This window comes from Podarcis liolepis (assembly GCF_965112155.1).
Source record: "Podarcis liolepis genome assembly, chromosome: 7".
In the NCBI taxonomy this organism is placed as follows: domain Eukaryota; kingdom Metazoa; phylum Chordata; class Lepidosauria; order Squamata; family Lacertidae; genus Podarcis; species Podarcis liolepis.
Genome location: NC_139561.1, coordinates 89929740 through 89948667, shown reverse-complemented (window position 1 = coordinate 89948667; position 18928 = coordinate 89929740). Strand labels below are relative to the sequence as shown.

General features: G+C 51.9%; 1 protein-coding gene across 1 annotated transcript; it reads right to left on the bottom strand.

Annotated features, from left to right (window-relative positions):
• Nucleotides 1–1662: 1662 nt before the first annotated feature.
• RAB4B (RAB4B, member RAS oncogene family) lies at nucleotides 1663–18643 on the bottom strand. The gene is made up of 8 exons (XM_083516364.1): nucleotides 18452–18643; nucleotides 13952–14032; nucleotides 12884–12998; nucleotides 12143–12205; nucleotides 10488–10642; nucleotides 8916–9011; nucleotides 5211–5364; nucleotides 1663–3904 (listed from the first exon to the last, which is right to left on the bottom strand). The coding sequence occupies exons 1-7, from the start codon at nucleotides 18465–18467 to the stop codon at nucleotides 5249–5251; spliced, it is 642 nt and encodes a 213-aa protein (XP_083372490.1). The 5' UTR covers nucleotides 18468–18643; the 3' UTR covers nucleotides 1663–3904; nucleotides 5211–5248.
• Between the last annotated feature and the right edge of the window lie 285 nt (nucleotides 18644–18928).

The window sequence follows — 18928 nt, the reverse complement described above, 5'->3', positions numbered from 1 at the left end:
ATGCTATACTCCTAACTCCTTAGCTATACTCCTAACCGGTCGGAAACCAGGCCAGTGGCAGTGGGGTTGCAGGAACCTGTGGCCCCGAACATTGGAATTCAATGGGGCTGCCAGTTAGCAACACATGGAAATTCACAGGACCCCCATCCTTGGCACAGATGAGCAGACTCCCTCGGAAGATGGTGGACGGTCCTTCATTGGAGGTTTCTAAGCAGAGGTTGGGTGGCCGTCTCTCAATGATCCTTTCGCTGTGACTGCTGCATTGCTGGGGGGCTGGACTGGATGACCCTCAGGGGCCCCTCCCAACTCTGCCGGTTCTACGATTCTGATGATTTCCAAGCTGCCAAGCTTTATAATATCACGTGCAGAGATGCAATTACAATCTACATATATAGATTGTATATGTAGGACGGCCTAGGACCCTCGTACCTACGGGACCGCCTCTCCCAGTATGCCCCACGGAGAGCCTCAAGGTCCATAAATAGCAACACCCTAGAGGTCCCGGGCCCTAAGGATGTTAGATTGGCTTCAACCAGAGCCAGGGCCTTTTCAACTCTGGCTCTGGCCTGGTGGAACGCTCTGCCTCATGAGACCAGGGCCCTGCAGGATCTGATTTCTTTCCGCAGGGCCTGTAAGACAGAGTTGTTCCGCTTGGCCTTTGGCTTGGAGCCAATTTGATTCCCTCCCCCTCTTTCTTTTTCCTTTCTCCTGTGATGAGGCTGCATTTTAATATTTCAATATTTTAATGTTGTATTTTAATCTTGTTTTTAAGTTGTGTTCGTTCAACTTGTTTTTATTATTGCTTGTTAGCTGCCCTGAGCCCGGCCTTGGCTGGGGAGGGCGGGGTATAAATAAAAATTATTATTATTATTTATAGTCTTCAGAATGTAACTAAATCTCTCACATTTCCTCTCCAATCAGAAGGAACGTGATGGGAGACTGGTGTCTAATCAGACTGGACTTGGGAGGCACGGCTGCTATTGGGGACCCGGGATGCTCCTCTCAGTGGTGCCTGCATCCCGTCACCATGGAAACCACTTCATTCTCTTCTCCCCTCCCTCCCCCCAAACAAACAAACCTTCCCAAGAACTGCTGAGGCTTAGAGAAAACCAAGTCATTTAAGTCAGGGAAAATCTTGCCCACTCCTTCCTGGAGGTTTTAGGAGGGAGGCAGGAGAGCGTTCCCAAATTGAAGATGCTCTCTTATTCCTCAAGCTTTAACTTTGGGCTGTATCGACTCGATGGCCGGCTCCATTGGCCTTTCGCCACCAGCCTACGCAAAGAGCTTAGAGCCGTGGCAAGGAAAACCGCTGTGCAAATAGCCCAATGCTTTGGGGTGGGGAGCGTGTTGGCCTGGAAAGGGCTGGAGGGATGTAACTGGGAGCTTAATCCCTCCCAGACAACCTCCTAAGATGCAGCCTTGGGTAGGTGCAGTTCTCAGTAATAATCATAATAATATATTTATGCCCTACCCATCTGGCTGGGTTCTTAGGTTTTTGCCTGGCCACCCATGTTCCCTGCTTTTACTTTGTACATCGTGGAAATTCTTTGCAAATGGAACGACTCCTTAACTCTGTCTGGCTCTTTGGCTGCTTGGCTAGCAAGCAAGCAAACACACAAACACACATTCATGAATGAAAGAAATGCACCACCAGTCTCCAACTTTGGAAAAAGAAAACAAAACGAAAGAACATTTTATGTAGGAGAAATCAAGTTTCACAGCCTTAAAACTGGAGGGAATGTTTGCAACCGGAGAGAGAGAAATCGACCAGCACATCTGGGTCATTAACTCTTTTTCGTAACCGTTGATTGATAAAAGGAGCCCCTCCACTCCCAGCGCCCCCTTCCCTGCCCACCTCGGTGTGAATCGCGAGGGAGGGCTACCTGGAATCGGAGACAGAGCGAGAGAGAGTGTGTGGAAGCATTTGGGGATGGGGGCAGAAAGAGGACGGGACCCCCAGGAGGCAACGGGGCGGGGGCTCCCCCCCCCGACACAGAAGTAATAAATAACAGAGTTAAGCATTATACCTTTTGGGGGCAGGTATTTTAAAAAGGCAAAAGAAAATTCTAACTAGTTCTCTCTCACTGGCACACCCTCCCCCCTGCCCGCCTTCTCCCCCCTCTTGGGAATTTTTTGAAGGAGTTGCTCAGCTGATGGAGGGGATGTGGAAAGGGGGGTGTATCTCAATGCGCCTCTGATACTCCAGCAACGGCTCCCCCAGCCATATCAGGTATCTGTAAAGCAAGACAAGGCAGAGGGAGGGGGGACGGAACTCCAGCCATGCCCAGAGGCAAGGCCTGTGCACAGGCCCCAGACCAGGCTCCCCTGTTATCATGCTTGGTTTGGTTGAAGGCTGGCCGCGCTGGTGCCTGGGGGCTGCCATGACACTCAGAACACCCCAGGATGTTCAGATAAAGACTCTCTGGAGCAGTGGAGAGATGGGAAGCCATAAGAAAAGGTCTTTTGAGAAGGGATCCCTCTTGAAGTGAGCTACCACAAGACACTACAAAGGAGAGAGGATTGGGGTGGGGGGCGGAGATACCCGGCTCCTAGACCTTCTTGCAAGACGACAGACACCCGCCCTCCCCAAAGCACTTTTCCAGAGCAAATCCCACTTGAGACTCGGATGGGAAGTTCTGCTGGGTTTAGGGGACGAGAGCTTGGAAAGTGGGTTTATTTCTGAGGCCGCAAGAAGGGGGCTCTGTTGGAGGGGTGATCCAAATAACTCAGAGTCAAAGCAGGGAGGGCTCCTGCAGAGGAAAGGGGCTCGCCTTAAGCTCCCGGGCCAGAAAATCTCACAAGCGTTTCGCAGCGGTGCCTGGTCACCGGTTTTGAAGCACGGGAGCCTCTCGTGACACTCACAGGCGACAACCCGAAGGTAAGAGCAGCAAGGGGAGGGGGAACACAGACAGACACACGGCCGGCCTCCCATCGCAACGGGGGGGTGGGTGATCCTGAACACATAAGCTATGGCTCATTCTCTGCAGATGTGGACTCTTTGCTCAGACCGACGGAGGGCGTCCGGCGGAGAGAGCGACGCTTGTGCAAAACACACACACAAACACATATCCCCAAGGAATGACATTTCTCACACGCAAAGTGATGGGGACACGGGGGTTGTGCATTCAAGCCTGCCCCCCCCCCTTGCCCCGGAGGGAGGAGAGCGGGCGAGGGGAGGGCCTGCAAAGGAATCCATGGCTTTGGGAGAAACAGAAGGCGCCCCTTCCAATGGGCACAGAGCAGCGAGAGGAATACACACCCACGGACGTGCAAATTCTAGCTGGGTCCCACCTCGGAATGGGAGCCCTATAGAGGCTGCTGAGGAAGAGGGTCTGTCTGGGTTGGCTCCCCAGGCAGAATATTCCTATGAGGGAACCACAGAGAGGGCAGCCCCCGCTCTGCCCCTTCAAAACGCCTCCAACCAGGCCGAATTCTCCTCAAAAGGGTGAAGGGGGTTAAGATTCACTTGAAGGGAGGTGATTGGGGGAAAGGCAAGTTAAATATCTCCATAGTGACACCAACACCCCCCTTCTCGGACTCTTTTGTGGATCTCCTCCTCCTCCTGCCGCCGCCATCAGCACAGAGCCCACTGACCTCAAAGCCACCAAGAGTCACAGGGGTGGCCAGGAGGAGTGAGGGGCTCTCGGCCGGTGCCAGGGAGAAGCAACCGACCGGCGCCAGAGTCTCCTGTACGTTGCCCGCCTGGCAGCGGAGCTCCTGCAAAGCTTCTTTCCGGGGAGGGAGACGAGGAGGAAGGAGGCAGCAGCAGCGCAGAGATGGAGGGCGAAGGCTTGGGAGGGCGAGGATGCCAACAGGGCAGGTTGTCCCGGGGAGAGGAGGAGGCGGCGGTGGTGGCGGCAGTGCTTCGTACGGCCCTGGGTCCAAAGCAGGTAGAGTCCCAGCACTGAGAGACAAGAAAGGAGGGGAGGGAAGAAGCAGCAGCTCAGCGAACGGCAGCGCCAGGAAGGCGTCTCCTCTTCCCGTGATTCACTCCAGGGCCTGGCTGCTAAGTCGCCTGCCTCAGTTTCCTCTCTGCAGGTAACAGGTGCCTCGTTAACATAGTTAATACCTGAAGGAGCGTCTCCACCCCCATTGTTCTGCCCGGACGCTGAGGTCCAGCGCCGAGGGCCTTCTGGCGGTTCCCTCGCTGCCAGAAGCCAAGTTGTAGGGAACCAGGCAGAGGGCCTTCTCGGTGGTGGCGCCCGCCCTGTGGAACACCCTCCCACCAGATGTCAAAGAGAAGAACAACTACCAGACTTTTAGAAGACATCTGAAGGCAGCCCTGTTTAGGGAAGCTTTTAATGTTTCATAGATTATTGTATTTTAGTGTTTTGTTGGAAGCCACCCAGAGTGGCTGGGGAAACCCAGCCAGATGGGTGGGGTATAAATAATAAATTATTATTATTATTATTATCATTATTATTATATAGGGACACAAGAAGAGCCCCGCTGGATCAGGCCAAAGGGGTGCCACGTAGTCTAGCGTCTGGCTCTCACTGTGGCCAAATACCCCCAAGAGCCTAGGAATGGCGATAGACTGCCTCTGGGCCTGGAGGTTCCACAAGGACCGAACAAGAGCCGGAATGCAGGATCAGGCCAGTGGCCCGTCTAGTCCGGCATCCAGTTCTCAGAGAGGCTAACCAGATGCCCCCAATCCCGCAAGCAGGATCCGAGCACAAGCGCCTCTCCCTTCTCTTGCGGTTTCCAGCTACCGGCATTCAGAAGCATAGCTACCTCCAACTATGGAGAAGCAGCAGAGCCATCAATAGCCCTCTCCTCCTCCAGGATCTTTTCTCCTCCTCTTTTCAAGGTAAAATCAAGGTAAGCTGACCTTTATTTCCTCCTGTGGGAGTGAGTTCCACAGTTCAACGATGAACTGCGTGAATGACAACTTTTATCCGTCCTGAATCTTCCCGAATTCGCCTTCATCCGATGTCCGCGAGTGGCAGGGAGAAAGGCTTTTCCGTCTCTGATTTCCCCAAGCCATGCGCAATTGCGGAGAAGCAGGGGCATCGGAGGGAGGGGCTCCCCACATCCTACCCCGACCTCAAGGGTCCAGGCCCACTTCTGCCACTCTTGCGCTAAGCTCCAGAGCACTCCCCACCCCCCGCTGGACAGGAGCGCCTCTGCAGTGGGGCTTCCTCCACAGCCCCCCCCCCAGCTGACCCTGCAGTGGGGCTTCCTCCACAGCCTCCCCCCCCCCAGCTGACCTTGCAAGGCAGTTTCCAGGCATGCTCTGGCGCCGGCTCTAACAGTTGCATTGCTGCCGGGTCTGTGTTTGGGTCCCTCGCGGTTGCCGCAGCTGTCGCAGGGAGGCATCCCCGTACTGGATGCCGGAGCCCATCCTCTCCGGGTCAAGTTCACCTGGCGGGGGGGGGGGGGGAGAGAAAAAGGCAAGAGTCACCGGGGCGATTCGGGGACAGGTTGTAGCGACTGCCCTTCCGCAGCCAGACCATTCCTGATTCCCTAGCGCTTCTCCCCAGCCCAGAAAATGCTTTTTTGCACTTCCAGAGCAGGCATGAAGCCGAAGGATGAGCTTTTCTCTTAACTGAAAGGCTGCCCACCAAGGGCCCTGGTTGCCTGGCAGAGACGGGACGAAGGAAAGCCAGGCACGCCCCATCTGTGCCGTGGCTGGCAAACGGAATCCAAACCCTGGCTCTGCTATCTGAAGCTCAAAAAAACCCCAAAAGTCTGTTGGGATATTCCGTTCCGCCTTAAGGAACAGGCACGATTGTTGTGTGTCACATGACTGTTTACACTCCAGCACAGCTTGCTGGGACCTTCCATTTGTGTATAGCTTTTGCTTTAGCCGTTTTGCTTTGGACACGAAGGAGAGCAGACATGTTTCCTTTTGTCCCGATGTACGCTGAATAAACTGCTTGTAAATATGCCCACACAGCCTCTCCTGCCACTTCTGTTTGCACAGTGTTTACTCTGCTGAGTAGCATGCCCTAGCTTCCGAAGCTCAGGTCACAGATTCATGCTGCACCAAGGACTGGAGTTCGCCTGGCACACCGGCTGGTGGGCTGGAGCCAGCTGGGGGCCTGCCAATTGCCCCCATTTCCTTGGTTGCATGCCAACAAAGTCTGCATTAGTAAAGCGGCGATTCCTGCAATCCAGGGGGCTGGACTAGATGACCCCGGGGTCCCTTCCAACCCTCCCATTCTCCGATTCTAAGCAGCCTAGAAGCCCTGCAGCGGAGCTGCTTTGATTCCAGTCTGACGGAGTTTGGTCCTGATAAAACTCCTCCTCCGGCATCGCACTTTCCATGTCTGTGTTGGGCAGGATCCCTGCACACTCGGCCAGAGAGCCAGCATGGTGTGGTGGTTAAAAGCGGTGGACTCATAATCTGGGGAACCGGGTTCGCTTCCTCACTCTTCCACATGCAGCTGCTGGGTGACCTTGGGCCAGTCACACTTCTCTGAAGTCTCTTGGCCCCACTCACCTCACAAAGTGTTTGTTGTGGGGGAGGAAGGGAAAGGAGAATGTTAGCCGCTTTGAGACTCCTTCGGGTAGTGACAAAGCAGGATATCAAATCCAAACTCCTCCTCCTCTTCTTCGGCAGCACAGGCAGAGAGAGGCCAGCCTTCTCTGCGCCTTCTGGCACCCAACTCTCCCTGCAGCTGCAGGAGAAGACCTGTCAAGAGCGACCAAGCAGTCCGCCTGCCCCTCCTCTCAAAGGAATCCCCAACTATGCACCTGTGGGGACCCTGAAAGGCAGTCTGGAAGCATCGGGCCTCCAGCCCCATCTCTAGGGGCCCCAAAGGCCTTATGAATACAAGCTACAGTGGCGCTCTAACGCCGCCCTTGATGTTCCATCCAAGGTGAACCCCGGTGAAATTCTTTTGCATCTATGGCAGATCTTGCAAGAAATTAGTACCAACGTAGCAGGGAAAGGGATTTTGGGACATTCAGTCAGATAGCTGGAATTGAATTTGGCATGCAGCTCTGCAAACAAACAGCTAGTACAACCCTAAAATAAAATTTGGAGCCTAACGTGGTGCCTAAATGTCTTAACTGGATATATGAAACAGTAAAGCCTTGCCGGAGGTGGCAAATTCTGAGATATAACGTACATTCTGGATGTGTCCCCAAAATCAGGAAATTCTGGGAAGATGTAGCAGTGGAAACGGAAGCAATAACTGGCTATGCTCTACATGGATGCTTGAATTTTCCTATTTCAGTATATTAAAGGAATTGTGCAGGAAAAGGACAGGGAACTAACCCAAGGTCTGTCAGAATTATTATTTGACAGAATTGGGGAGGATATGTCAACACCAGTCATGAGAGAACAAGGGAACTAAAATCTGGGACACAGCATGCACTGTGAAGCTCACACAGATGGTGAGAAGCAGAGAGGGAAGGAAAAAAGATGATTTCTTAATTAAGAAATGGAGCCTTTTCATGATGCACTGAAGAATTTGTGTTTTTTAGAACCTTGCAATGTTAATTTATTGTGTTCAATTTTGGTAGGGGAATTCTGTCCTATATGTTTAGCTCTCGATAGATATGCCTTTCTGTTAAAGCAAGGAATGGGGGGGGCAGTTAAACGACTTCCTCAAAACCCCAAGTCCCCACCACAGCCTCTAACTAAGGCCAGGATAATGACCATTGACACAGACACCATACATGGGTTTGCTGAGGCCAGGTGTTCCCAAAACCCATCCTCGGGAAGGGTGAAGGGCAAGGGTATGCATAGTTTTATTGTTCTTTGGGTGGCGGGTACTTAAGAGTAAAACTTAAAGGTAAAGGGATCCCTGACCATTAGGTCCAGTCGTGGCCGACTCTGGGGTTGCGGCGCTCATCTTGCTTTACTGGCCGAGGGAGCCGGCGTACAGCTTCCGGGTCATGTGGCCAGCATGACTAAGCCGCTTCTGGCGAACCAGAGCAGCGCACGGAAACGCCGTTTACCTTCCCACCAGAGCAGTACCTATTTATCTACTTGCACTTTGAGGTGCTTTCGAATTGCTAGGTTGGCAGGAGCAGGGACCGAGCAACGGAAGCTCACCCCGTCGCGGGGATTTGAACCGTCGACCTTCTGATCGGCAAGCCTAGGCTCTGTGGTTTAACCCATAGCGCCACCTGCGTCCCTTAAGGTGCCTGGGACTAAATCTGATAAGTGGAGCAAGTTGATGAACTTGGGTAACCTCAATATCACCCCCCTTCTTTGCGACATGTTGATGATGTATCAGTGATGTATCAATGATGCTTCTGGAAAGGTATTACAGTGGGCCCTCAGGATGCGAACAGGATCCGTTTCGGAGCCCCGTTCGCATCCAGAAGCAAACGTAACTAGCGATGGCACGTCTGCGCACGCACGCGTCGCTTTTCGCTGCTTCTGCACATGCACATGACGTCATTTTGAGTGTCTGCACATGAGTGAGCGGCGAAACCCGGAAGCAACGCGCTCCGTAACTTCCGGGTAGCCGCGGAGCGCAACTCGAATGCACTCAACATGAAGCATATTCAACCCGAGGTTTGACTGTATAGGAAGGGGGGGGGGAAGGTCTTAAAAGAGTTTGTAACCTATGTTCGGTGTTCTTACTCCATGTGGGAACCTGATGCACAACAATAAAGATCGTGGTCTACTGACTGCTGTTTCGCTCCAAATTACTTGGCTGGAACTTCCTTCTTTTACTGACTGCATAAGACCTGTGGGGGACTTGAACCGCGATGAGCTGGCCTGTTGAGTAGCCTCTCACCCTGGAATTTTTCCGTAGCACTTTCTATTTTTATTTTATGTGACATTTGCTATTGTACTTTGTTATGTTATAAATTAAATATTCGCTAATAATAATTTAAAAAATAACCGAAGGGAGAGAGAGAAAAATGAACCCCTCGGAAGTCACAGCCATTTTCACCCAGCGTTCATTTTCGTCTGGAGTCGGGTGGGGAAAAGAAATCAACCCAGGTACCTGATTCAATTTTGTTCAGTATGGTCCTTGCACATTTCAAGAAAGCTTCCTCCACATTCTCCCCGGTCAAGGCGCTGGTCTCGAGAAACATTAACTCTGCCAGGTTAAAGGAAAACAGACAAGGGATAAAGATGATAAATTTGGCCCAGCCTTGGAAGATGAAGCAAAAGAGGGTGTGAGGAGGCAGCCCCTCCTCCTCCCAAATCCAGGGGGAGGGGGGGCATTTCTCAGGGAGAATGAGAGCAAAAAGAACAGGGCTTTAAGAAAAAAAACTGAATTAAAAACTCCAGGTCTCCCGGACTCAAGTCTTCCCCCACCAACTGCCTCCATGTCTCAAGAGTTAGCCACTGCAGAAGGAGTCACAAAATGCCATTACTCATTAACAAGCTGAGAGGGCGCAGGAATCTAGCGGCTGAGCTGCCTTCTGCAAGCCCAGAGAGGGGCAGCCCCAAAGGCACCCTGCGGCGGCACTTCAGCAGCCCCTTGCCAGGCACAGCTCAGCCGTCCTTGGTGGTGCCACCACAAAGGCGGCACAGGAAGGAAGCGCAGCAGCAGCAGCAGCCTCAGCCAAGTTACGCCCTGAATAAGCAGCTGCAACAGCCAACTGCAGGTGAGGAGGAGAAGGGGAGGGAGGGAAGGAGCCACTTGCGAGCTAAGAGCAAGAGAAGAGTCCGCTGGATCAGGCCAATGGCTTGGCTGGTCCGGCACCCTGCTCTCACGGTGGCCAAATATCCCTAAAGAATCCAGATAGACTGCCTCTGGACCTGGAGGTTCCATAAGAAGCAAACAAGAGCCTGGCTGCTGTATCGGGCCAAGGGCTCGTCTAGTTTGGCATCCTTTTCTCGCACTGACGTAATAATACAATACAATACTCTTTATTGTCATTGTCCCATACAGAACAGCGAAACTGAAAAAAGAAATCTACATAAGACATTCAAAACCAACAAGCCTGCTATCCCAACCTGGTCCGCCCCCTAAATACCCCATTTTTTAAATATAATATACTCCCATACAGACTCCTTACACTGCGTTTAAAACCAAAATCGCATTTGGATAGAAACTGTTTCTCAGGAGGCTAGTCCTAGTCTTTATAACCCTGTACCTTCTTCCAGAAGGCAGAAGCTGAAAGAGATCATTTCCGGGGTGCGCACTATCCTGCGCTATCTCTGCAGCTTTCTTATAGCACCTGGAAGCATAGATTTGATCCGAGGTGGGAAGAGTGCACCCAATTATTCCCTCCGCAGTCTTTACAACCCTGGACAGCATAGCTTTTTCCCTGACCGTGCAGCTCCCAAACCACACACACAGACCATAAGTTAATACACTCTCCACAGCACAATGGTAAAATGCCATCAACAGGTCCTTTGAGAGATTGTTCCAATGGGAAGCCCGCAATCAGGATTCGAACACAAGCCCTCTCCCCTCCTGCTGTTTTCCAGCAACTGGGATTCAGAAGCATGGCTGCCTCTGACCGCGGAGGACAGAGCAGAGGCATCGACAGGCTTCTCCTCCATGGATTTGTCGATTTTGCCCCTCCCCAGCACACACACACACACCCCTTGCATATGTTACCGTTCTCCTGAGCAAAACGAGATGCTTCCAGAAAAGTGACTTCCCGGTCGGCATCCAGGTCCTTCTTGTTGCCGCAGAGAATAATGACTATGTTGGGGCTGGCCAGAGTCCGGGCGTCCGTCAGCCAGTTGGTCAAGGCATTGTACGTCTCTCTGCTGCAGTGCGGGACCAAAATTGGGGGGGGGGGCAGAGAGAGAAGTGCACCCATCAGGCAGGCAGGAGGAGAAAGAGAGCGCCGAGTGGTTCGTGTGTCAGACTAGGGCCTGGCAGAGCTATTCCGCCTGGCTTCCAATCTGAACTTAGCCTGATCTTTTATTCCCTTCCTTCCCTCCCTCCCTCTCCCCCTTTTTATGAAGATTACCCGCTCTGGGATCCCACAGCTAATTCTCCCCTGGTCTCCTCGCTGGCCCAAATAGGACTAATTTAGCTAGCTAGCCCTGGTGATCATCTATATTGGATGGATTTCCCTGGAAAACAGGGACACTTGGGAGGTCTGAAGCAATGTGCCTAGGTGCACCTTTGTGGCTTAGGGCCCTCATATTTACGGGACTGCCTCTCCTGGTCTGCCCCGCAGAGGACCTTAAGGTCCATGAATAATCATAGTTTAGAGGTCCCGGGCCCTAAGGAAGTCAGACTATCCTCTACCAGGGCCAGGGCCTTTTCAGTGGTGGCTCCGACCTGTTGGGATGCTCTGTCCCAGGAGACCAGGGCCCTGCAGGATTTAACCTCCTTCCGCAGGGCCTGTCAGACAGAGCCATTCTGCCTGGCTTTCAATCTGAACTTAGCCTGATCTTTTATTCCCCTTCCTTCCTCCCCCCCCCTTTTTATGAAGATCACCCGCTCTGGGATCCCACAGCTAATTCTCCCCTGGTCTCCACGCTCACCCAAATAGGACTAATTTAGCCAGCTAGCCCTGGTGATCATCAAATCTTTATTGGATGGATTTTCTCCCTAAATTTATTTTTGAATTCTGAATTTGTTATATACAGTATTTTATGTTTGTTTGTTTTTTGTTGCATCAATTAAGTGTTTTAAATTTGTTGTTAGCCGCCCTGAGCCCGGGAAGGGCGGGGTATAAATAAAATTTTGTTGTTGTTGTAGTAGTAGTACGGGGGGAGACCGTGGGCCAGCCACTGCTGCTCTCAGCATCTCCTACCAATGCACAGGGTTGCTCTGGGGATTAAATGAGGACTAGGACCTGGGAGAGGGACGCAGGTGGCGCTGTGGGTTAAACCAGAGAGCTTGCCAATCAGAAAGTCAGCGGTTCGAATCCCCATGACGGGGTGAGCTCCCGTTGCTTGGTCCCTGCTCCTGCCAACCTAGGAGTTCGAAAGCACATCAAAGTGCAAGTAGATAAATAGGTACCACTCCAGTGGGAAGGTAAACGGCGTTCCCGTGCACTGCTCTGGTTCACCAGAAGTGGCTTAGTAATGCTGGCCACATGACCCAGAAGCTGTACGCCGGCTCCCTCGGCCAGTAAAGAGAGATGAGCGCCGCAACCCCAGAGTCGGCCACGACTGGACCTAATGGTCAGGGGTCCCTTTACCTAGGACCTGGGAGAGACCAGGGTTCGAATCCTCACTCGGCTGTGGAATTCCCTGAATGGCTGTGGGGGTAGGGGACAGTCAGGAAGGAAAGCCACTGCAGAGACATACCTGGTGATGTCGTAGACCAGGAGCGCCCCGGCTGCGCCCCGGTAATAGCTTCTCGTTACCGACCTAGAGAGAAAGCAGTTGAAGGTCTCAGATGGGGCTGAAAAGCGACAGGATGCAGACACTGCGCTTTTTAGGCAGTGATGCTGTAGGGACTTCCAGGGAGGCGAGGAGACTCTTGCTTCTGAGCAAAAACGCACAGGGCTGTGCCGACAGAAGCCCACAGAAGCCCCCTCTCAAGACACAGGGGCTCCCCTGCCCACCCCCGACCGCTGCTCATCCATACAGGTCTTGAGCTTCTATTCAAAGCGGGTGGGCTTCGTATCCTGCACTAAGGGTTTGCCAGCTGCTGCCCCTTTTGACGAAGGTGGCTTGACCCCTGGACACCATGCTCTGGCAACTTGCAGGCTGGATCACTGCAGAGCACTCTATATGGGGCTGCCCTTGAAGACTACAAAACTTCAGCAGGTCCAAAATGCAACGGGCAGATGTTTTTTGTGTTTTAATATTTTGTTGGAAGCTGCCCAGAGTGTCTGGAGTAACCCAGTCAGATGGGTGGCATATAAATAATAAAATTATTACTATTAATATTAGTGGTGTGGCAAAGAGAGCAATACCACCGGTCTTTGGCAGATTGGTGATCATGCAGCTTCATGAGCAATGGGGGTGAAAACCCTGCGATGCACACTTGGGTATTTCAAATAAATTCCCAGAAATATGGACACGGAGGATCCTGCTCCTTACCTAAAGCGCTCTTGCCCAGCCGTGTCCCAGATCTGGAGCTTGACCGTTTTGCCACCAACGTTCACAACCTTTGATCCAAATTCCACCCCTATTGTGTGGTTGGAATCCTGCTTGACTGTAAAAGTGCAGAGAGAAGGGGGTGCGGAATGAGGAACGGGCAGGAAGGCGCGGCCACAGGAAGACCTAAGAACTTCATAAAACGTCTAGCATGTCACGTAAAACACTGCAATTCAGATGTTACCTGTCCCCAAACCCTGGAGAGAACGGTGCCTGCCTCTCCTCTTTCAGCTGATCAGATTTGGGGCAGAGGGGACAGCAGAAAAGGCGGCTCATGTGGTCAGGGTGAAGGAAAAAAGAGATGTCAGATTCAGGTGCAGGGCAGAAGGCTGGCGATGGGAGGAAAGAGGCCTCTAGGTTGCTCCTCTGCAGCCTTTTGCAACACAGGAAGGAAATGGCGGAGATCTTTACCTTCCATCTCTGACTCACTCTCTCCACATCTTTTAGGCAGCCTTAAGTGCTCGGCAGCTACAAGCAGCCTTGTCAACAGGACGTTTTTTCATCTCTCTGCGTGGCGCAGGGAGAAGACGCGCCCTTTCCATCAATCTGCCTTGTGCTCCGATAAAATGCAGGGCAATAATAAAAGAGCGGCATTTTTCTGAGAAGATTTACAGCCACCATCTCCTGTTATTCAGGCACTTTCTATCATATCCTTAAAAAAATCTCATTACCGGTTGCTAGAAACGGCAGGAGGGGAGAGGGCTGCTCTTGTCCTGCTCGGATCCTGCCTGCCGATTCCCAAAAGTGGCATCTGGTCGGTCCCTGTGAGAAGAGGAGGCTGGGCAAGATGAGCCATTAACCTGATACACCAGGGTCTTTTTGTGTTCTCATGTGCTCTTCCAGTGTGCATTTCTAACCCGATCTAGAGAGCTGGCTTTCTTGTTTCTGTCGTTTTAATTTGGCTTTCAAAGTTGTTTCTGTTATACCGGCTTTTTGTTTCCAACTCCTTGCAAACTGGCACATGCCTAGAAAGGTGGAATGCAAAGGCGGCAACACACAAAATAAACTTACATTTGTTCTCTATGAACTGGTGGAGGAGGCAAGACTTCCCTGTTCCGGCACTTCCGATCACCAGGAATTTGAAGAGGAAATCTGGAAGGAGAACGAGAGAGAGTGAGAGTGGACTGGCAATAACAGGCTCAAAAATGAATGTAGGTTGGGAGAGACCTGGCCAGGAGGCTTAGGAGACTAGTGGTGTCCCTGTACTAGCAAAGAAGACCAAGGTAGTTTGTAGGCAAAATGGCAGGACACCAACCCTCCTCCTCTCACACAATAGCAGAGGCATCCCACGTCCAGTGATACACAGACCATCGCATGGAAGCCACAAAAGCAGTCAGGAATTCACAGGCCCCATTTGTGAGGTCAGGAGTCTATTTTGTCTCACTCTGCAACCACTTGACTTCACAGGCACTCCCAGGAAAAATCAACACCATCACTACTTAAGATAAGAGCTGCTAGCCCCAGCCCAAGATTAACTCTCCCCTTTTGCCTTCCTCCTCTGTTTACTAGGAAAATATTTTGGGAGCTGATGTTGCACAGCTGTCCGCGGTGAGGCAGCGGCCAGAATATAAGAAAACGTTGTCCTCTCCAGCTGGGCCACAAAGAACATTCAGCTCCATCTGACAGGCATGCCTGAGAAGAGAGTGGCAGAACTCAACACTTCTCTCTGCCTTGCAGAGAGGGAATTACATTTTTCCTTTCAATGGTCCTCAGCCAATGTCTTTATACGCCTCCTCTGCATCCAACCGCCTTCTTGCACCGTGGGCACCACAGTCCTCTTACACTCGTGAACGCCAGCAGCTGGGACTTGGAGCGTTCTTGCTAAAAAAAGCAGGACATACTTGGAAGCACTGAAGAACTCCTGCCCTGTTTTTGCTGTGGGAGAACTGACACAGCTGCAGCTCTGCAATATGAAGGGGCTCAGAATTCTTGCTCCACGTTCCACGTCAAGACGGGCCCAGTTTCTCAAGCTCCCATCAACTACATCGTATTTCCATTCGCGCACCAGTCCCTGAAGGATTAATAAGCGGCGCTCTGGGGCAGCTTTCACAAGCAGCAATTAAGTTATTTGTCGTTCCGGCACCTGCGCAATTCGAACACCCTGCCCCACATCATGCAGAGGCAGCGATTATGAACATTTGTGCACACTTATAGATGCCACACCCACTGTTTCCCACCCAGACACCAGGCAAGGGGGCTCAGGTCTGAAAAGGCAAAGACAGCAAACAGCATTTTCACAGCTGGGTCTGTCGATAGAACTTCTTCAGGTACTGCATTAGCCAGGGCAGAAACCCCCCATGGATGGGGAGGGAGGGACCCCCTCCCACACATTTAAAAGGACTGTTTTGTACAGCCCTCAACTGGTTTTTATTTGTTCGTTTAAGGGTTACAACACTAAGAGGTATTTTTAGCACTGGCTTCCCAAGGAAGGGTTATGAATTCCCTTCCCAAGGAAGTCCCAAAGAAGACAGTTATGAATTACAGCTACTATTTATCTGTGTAGCCAAAGCCATCACAAAACAAAATACATAAAACACGTTATACAGGTAAAATAATTATTAAAAGCACACATTTGGTCAGATAAGAGTCTACTCCCTTGAAGAATTTAACTTATAATTCCCACAAACTTTTCCCCTTAAAATTGCCACTCCAAAGGCAAAACAGGCCACATTTTCAGGGGCGTAGGGGGACCTGTTCCCGAATAAAATGTTAACCAGATACCCAATCGATCTCTCGACTCTAGGCAGGTGGAGCCCTAGAATTGCAGAGCTGTAGAGTTGGAAGGGACCCCAAGGGCCATCTAGTCCAACCCCCTGCAAGGCAGGAAGCACACAGCTAAAGAATCCCCAACAGATGGCCATTTAGAAACTTCCAATGAAGGTGAATCCGCCACAGCCACCTTCCGAGGGAGACTGTTCCACTCTCCTGCCCTCAAACACTGAATTAGTCAGGTCAGACACTGCCATGAGTTAGTGTTTAAACGACACATAATCCCCAGTTCTTGGCCAGGCCATACATTCCTGCAGCATTCCCAGTTTCAGCCATGCACTGACCACTTTTGCAAAAAATAAAAGACATTCCCACTCCAATACCATTTACTCTGAGGAGCCAGGTGGGCAGATAACCCTATTGTCTGTCATGGGGCATTTATGCTGCTGCTGGATCTTGCTCACCTGCCATGCAGGTAGTAAGGGTATCATAATTAGGGCTGTGATGTGGGCTGCCACTGCTTTCTTCCTCAACATGGTGGTTGTTTTTTCCAGGATGTGCGACTTCTGTGGGCTGATTTTACATGAAAACACGCAGGGAAGAAAAGGCACCTAAGCCTCCTTAATGGAACATAATGAGGGTCATTACTGGGGAGGTGAAGGATTTCAAATAGGAAAAGGGCATAATTACACCCTCAGCCACCTCTTCCCGCTTCCCTCAATTTAGGAGCACGGAGAGGCGAGGAGAGACAAATGTGCTCCGACCCGCCCAGCCGGCGACACTTGGAGTTCTGTTCACAACAGAGTCGTGTTCTGAGAACAGGAAAACAAAGACAGGCAGCGATTCTGCTGAGCTGCAATGCAAAAAAAAAGAAAAAATTCACTTTTATAAAGGTGGGGGAAAGGGAATCGTAGAGTCAGAAGAAGCACCCAAAGGTCATCCATTCCAACCCCCTGGAACGCAGGTCCAACCTCTGCTTAAAAATCTCCAAGGAAGGCAAGTCCACCACCTCCCAAGGGTGTCCATTCCTCCGTTGAACGGCTCCCACTCTCAGGAAGTTCTTCCTAATGTTGAGTCACAATCTTCTTTCTTGTAACTCGAATCCATTGGTTCGGATCCTACCAAGTAGCAGAGAGCAAGCTTGCTCCTTCTTCCACGTAAAGAGAGTCTTGCTCAGGTTTCTTGGCTGTGACCCAGCCCCTCTTCTGGGTGCCTGGGCAAGACACTGGGCGACCTTCTTGGAAGAGGGTGGGAGGGAGGTGCAAAGAGAATCACTTTGGGGTGGCAGGTATGAAAACTGCAAAGTTATCCTGCTAGGTTGACAAGAGACTCGGGTGCAAGATTCTCTAAGCCAGCCTTAGGAAAACACAGGAAATTGCCTTGTTTCAGGCTCATTGGTCCATGGAGCTCAGTATGAGTTTGAGTTTGAGTTTGGATTTGATATCCCGCTTTATCACTACCCGAAGGAGTCTCAAAGCAGCTAACATTCTCCTTTCCTTTCCTGCCCCACAACAAACACTCTGTGAGGTGAGTGGGGCTGAGAGACTTCAGAGAAGTGTGACTGGCCCAAGGTCACCCAGCAGCTGCATGTGGAGGAGCGGGGAAGCGAACCCGGTTCCCCAGATTACGAGTCCACCGCTCTTAACCACTGCACTACACTGGCTTTCTATTGTCTACACTGACTGGCAGCAGTGGCTCTCCAGCATTTCAGGCAGGGAGTCCCTCTCAGCCCTGCCAGGGATTGAACCCAGGACCTTCTGCACGCAAAGCAGTTGCTCTGTACCACTGAGCTACGGCCCTTCATCGCCTACCTCAACCTGGCACCCCCCTTGAGCTCAGGCCACAACAGCTGTTGGCACCCACAACATTTGGCGGGCACCTGGGCCATGCAAGGCTGCCCTTGGCCCTTGTTTCTCCTGCCCCCTTGAATAGCCTCCCCCAGAAGACCAAAGCCAAGCGCTGCCAACGGTCTGCTTTAACCCAACATGCCCAAGATAAGCCCACCCCACCCCAAATATTATTATTTATTGAATTCATATACCTCCCTCTGCCCAAAGCCCACAGAGCATTTTAGACTATGGAAATGCAAAATGTGTAACATTCATCTTATTTTTAAAAAACCACAATATTCCCCTCATGGATACCCGCCCCCCTGTCCTGGTAGAGATCCCAACAACTGCTCCAGCAATAATAATAATAATAATTTATTAGGTGCGTTTGCCTCTCTTTAACCACGGGGCGGTTCTCAGCACAGGAACACAAAACAAATTGCAGAAGAAACAAAACTAAACCAATGACACACTCCACACCCACCTTGCCTTATCCCTAAGCTCAGAAGGACCCCCTCCCTCACAGAAAAAGCTCCCTTCCGCAGAAGGGAGGCCAAGACACCCCCCCCAAAAAAAACCCCACCACCCTCCGCCCCTGCTGCACCCAAGACACCCCCCCCCATTAAAAACACGCCCAGGGGGCAAGCGGCGCCCTCCCCCACCCCATAAAAAGCCCTTTTGGGGTAGCACACGAGTGGGGGCTTCTCCACACACACACACACCATCCTCACCACAAGACCCCACCCCAAAAAACCCATCACAATCTAAGTGATGATTTAAATATACTTATTTAGGGAAATGATAATGGGGACAATATCCGCCTTACACCCCCCCCCTCCCAACTTCTCCCCCCCCCTCAGGCCTCCCCCCCCGGTCCTGCTGCCCCCTCAAGCCCCCTCCTTTGAAACCCCCCCCCCTATTCAGGAAAGACCCCCCCCCTCGACCCTCTTTCCTCTCTCCCTCGCCTCTTTACCGTAGGTCTCGGACATGGCTGGGCCGGCGGGGAGCTGAGGGGGAGGCGGCCCCTCCTCTCCTCCTTCCTCTCCTCTTCCACCACCGCCTTCTTCTTCCTCCTCTTCTTCTTCTTCCTCTCCTTCTTCCTGCCCGGAACCTGGAAAGCGCTTCGCGCAATATGGCGGCGCCCAGCCGCTTCCGGGTTGTCGCGCTCTTATGGCGTCTTCCTCCTCCGGCGGAGCTTTATAGCGTCACGCAGCAACCGCGGGCGTCGACGGCGCAAGCGAGCCCCGTCCGAGCCACGCCCCTTCTCTCCCCTTTCCCGCGCGCGGCTGGAGCGAGAGCGCCCCCTGGCGCCGCGGCGGCTGAAGTGCTCCTTCCGGTTTATTATCACCGTTTCATTTTGCAATGTGTTATTGCAATGTGTTATAAAAGCGGGCGGAACCGTGATGACGACGGACAGAGTTTTAAATGTGGAAAACAAGAAAATATGTTT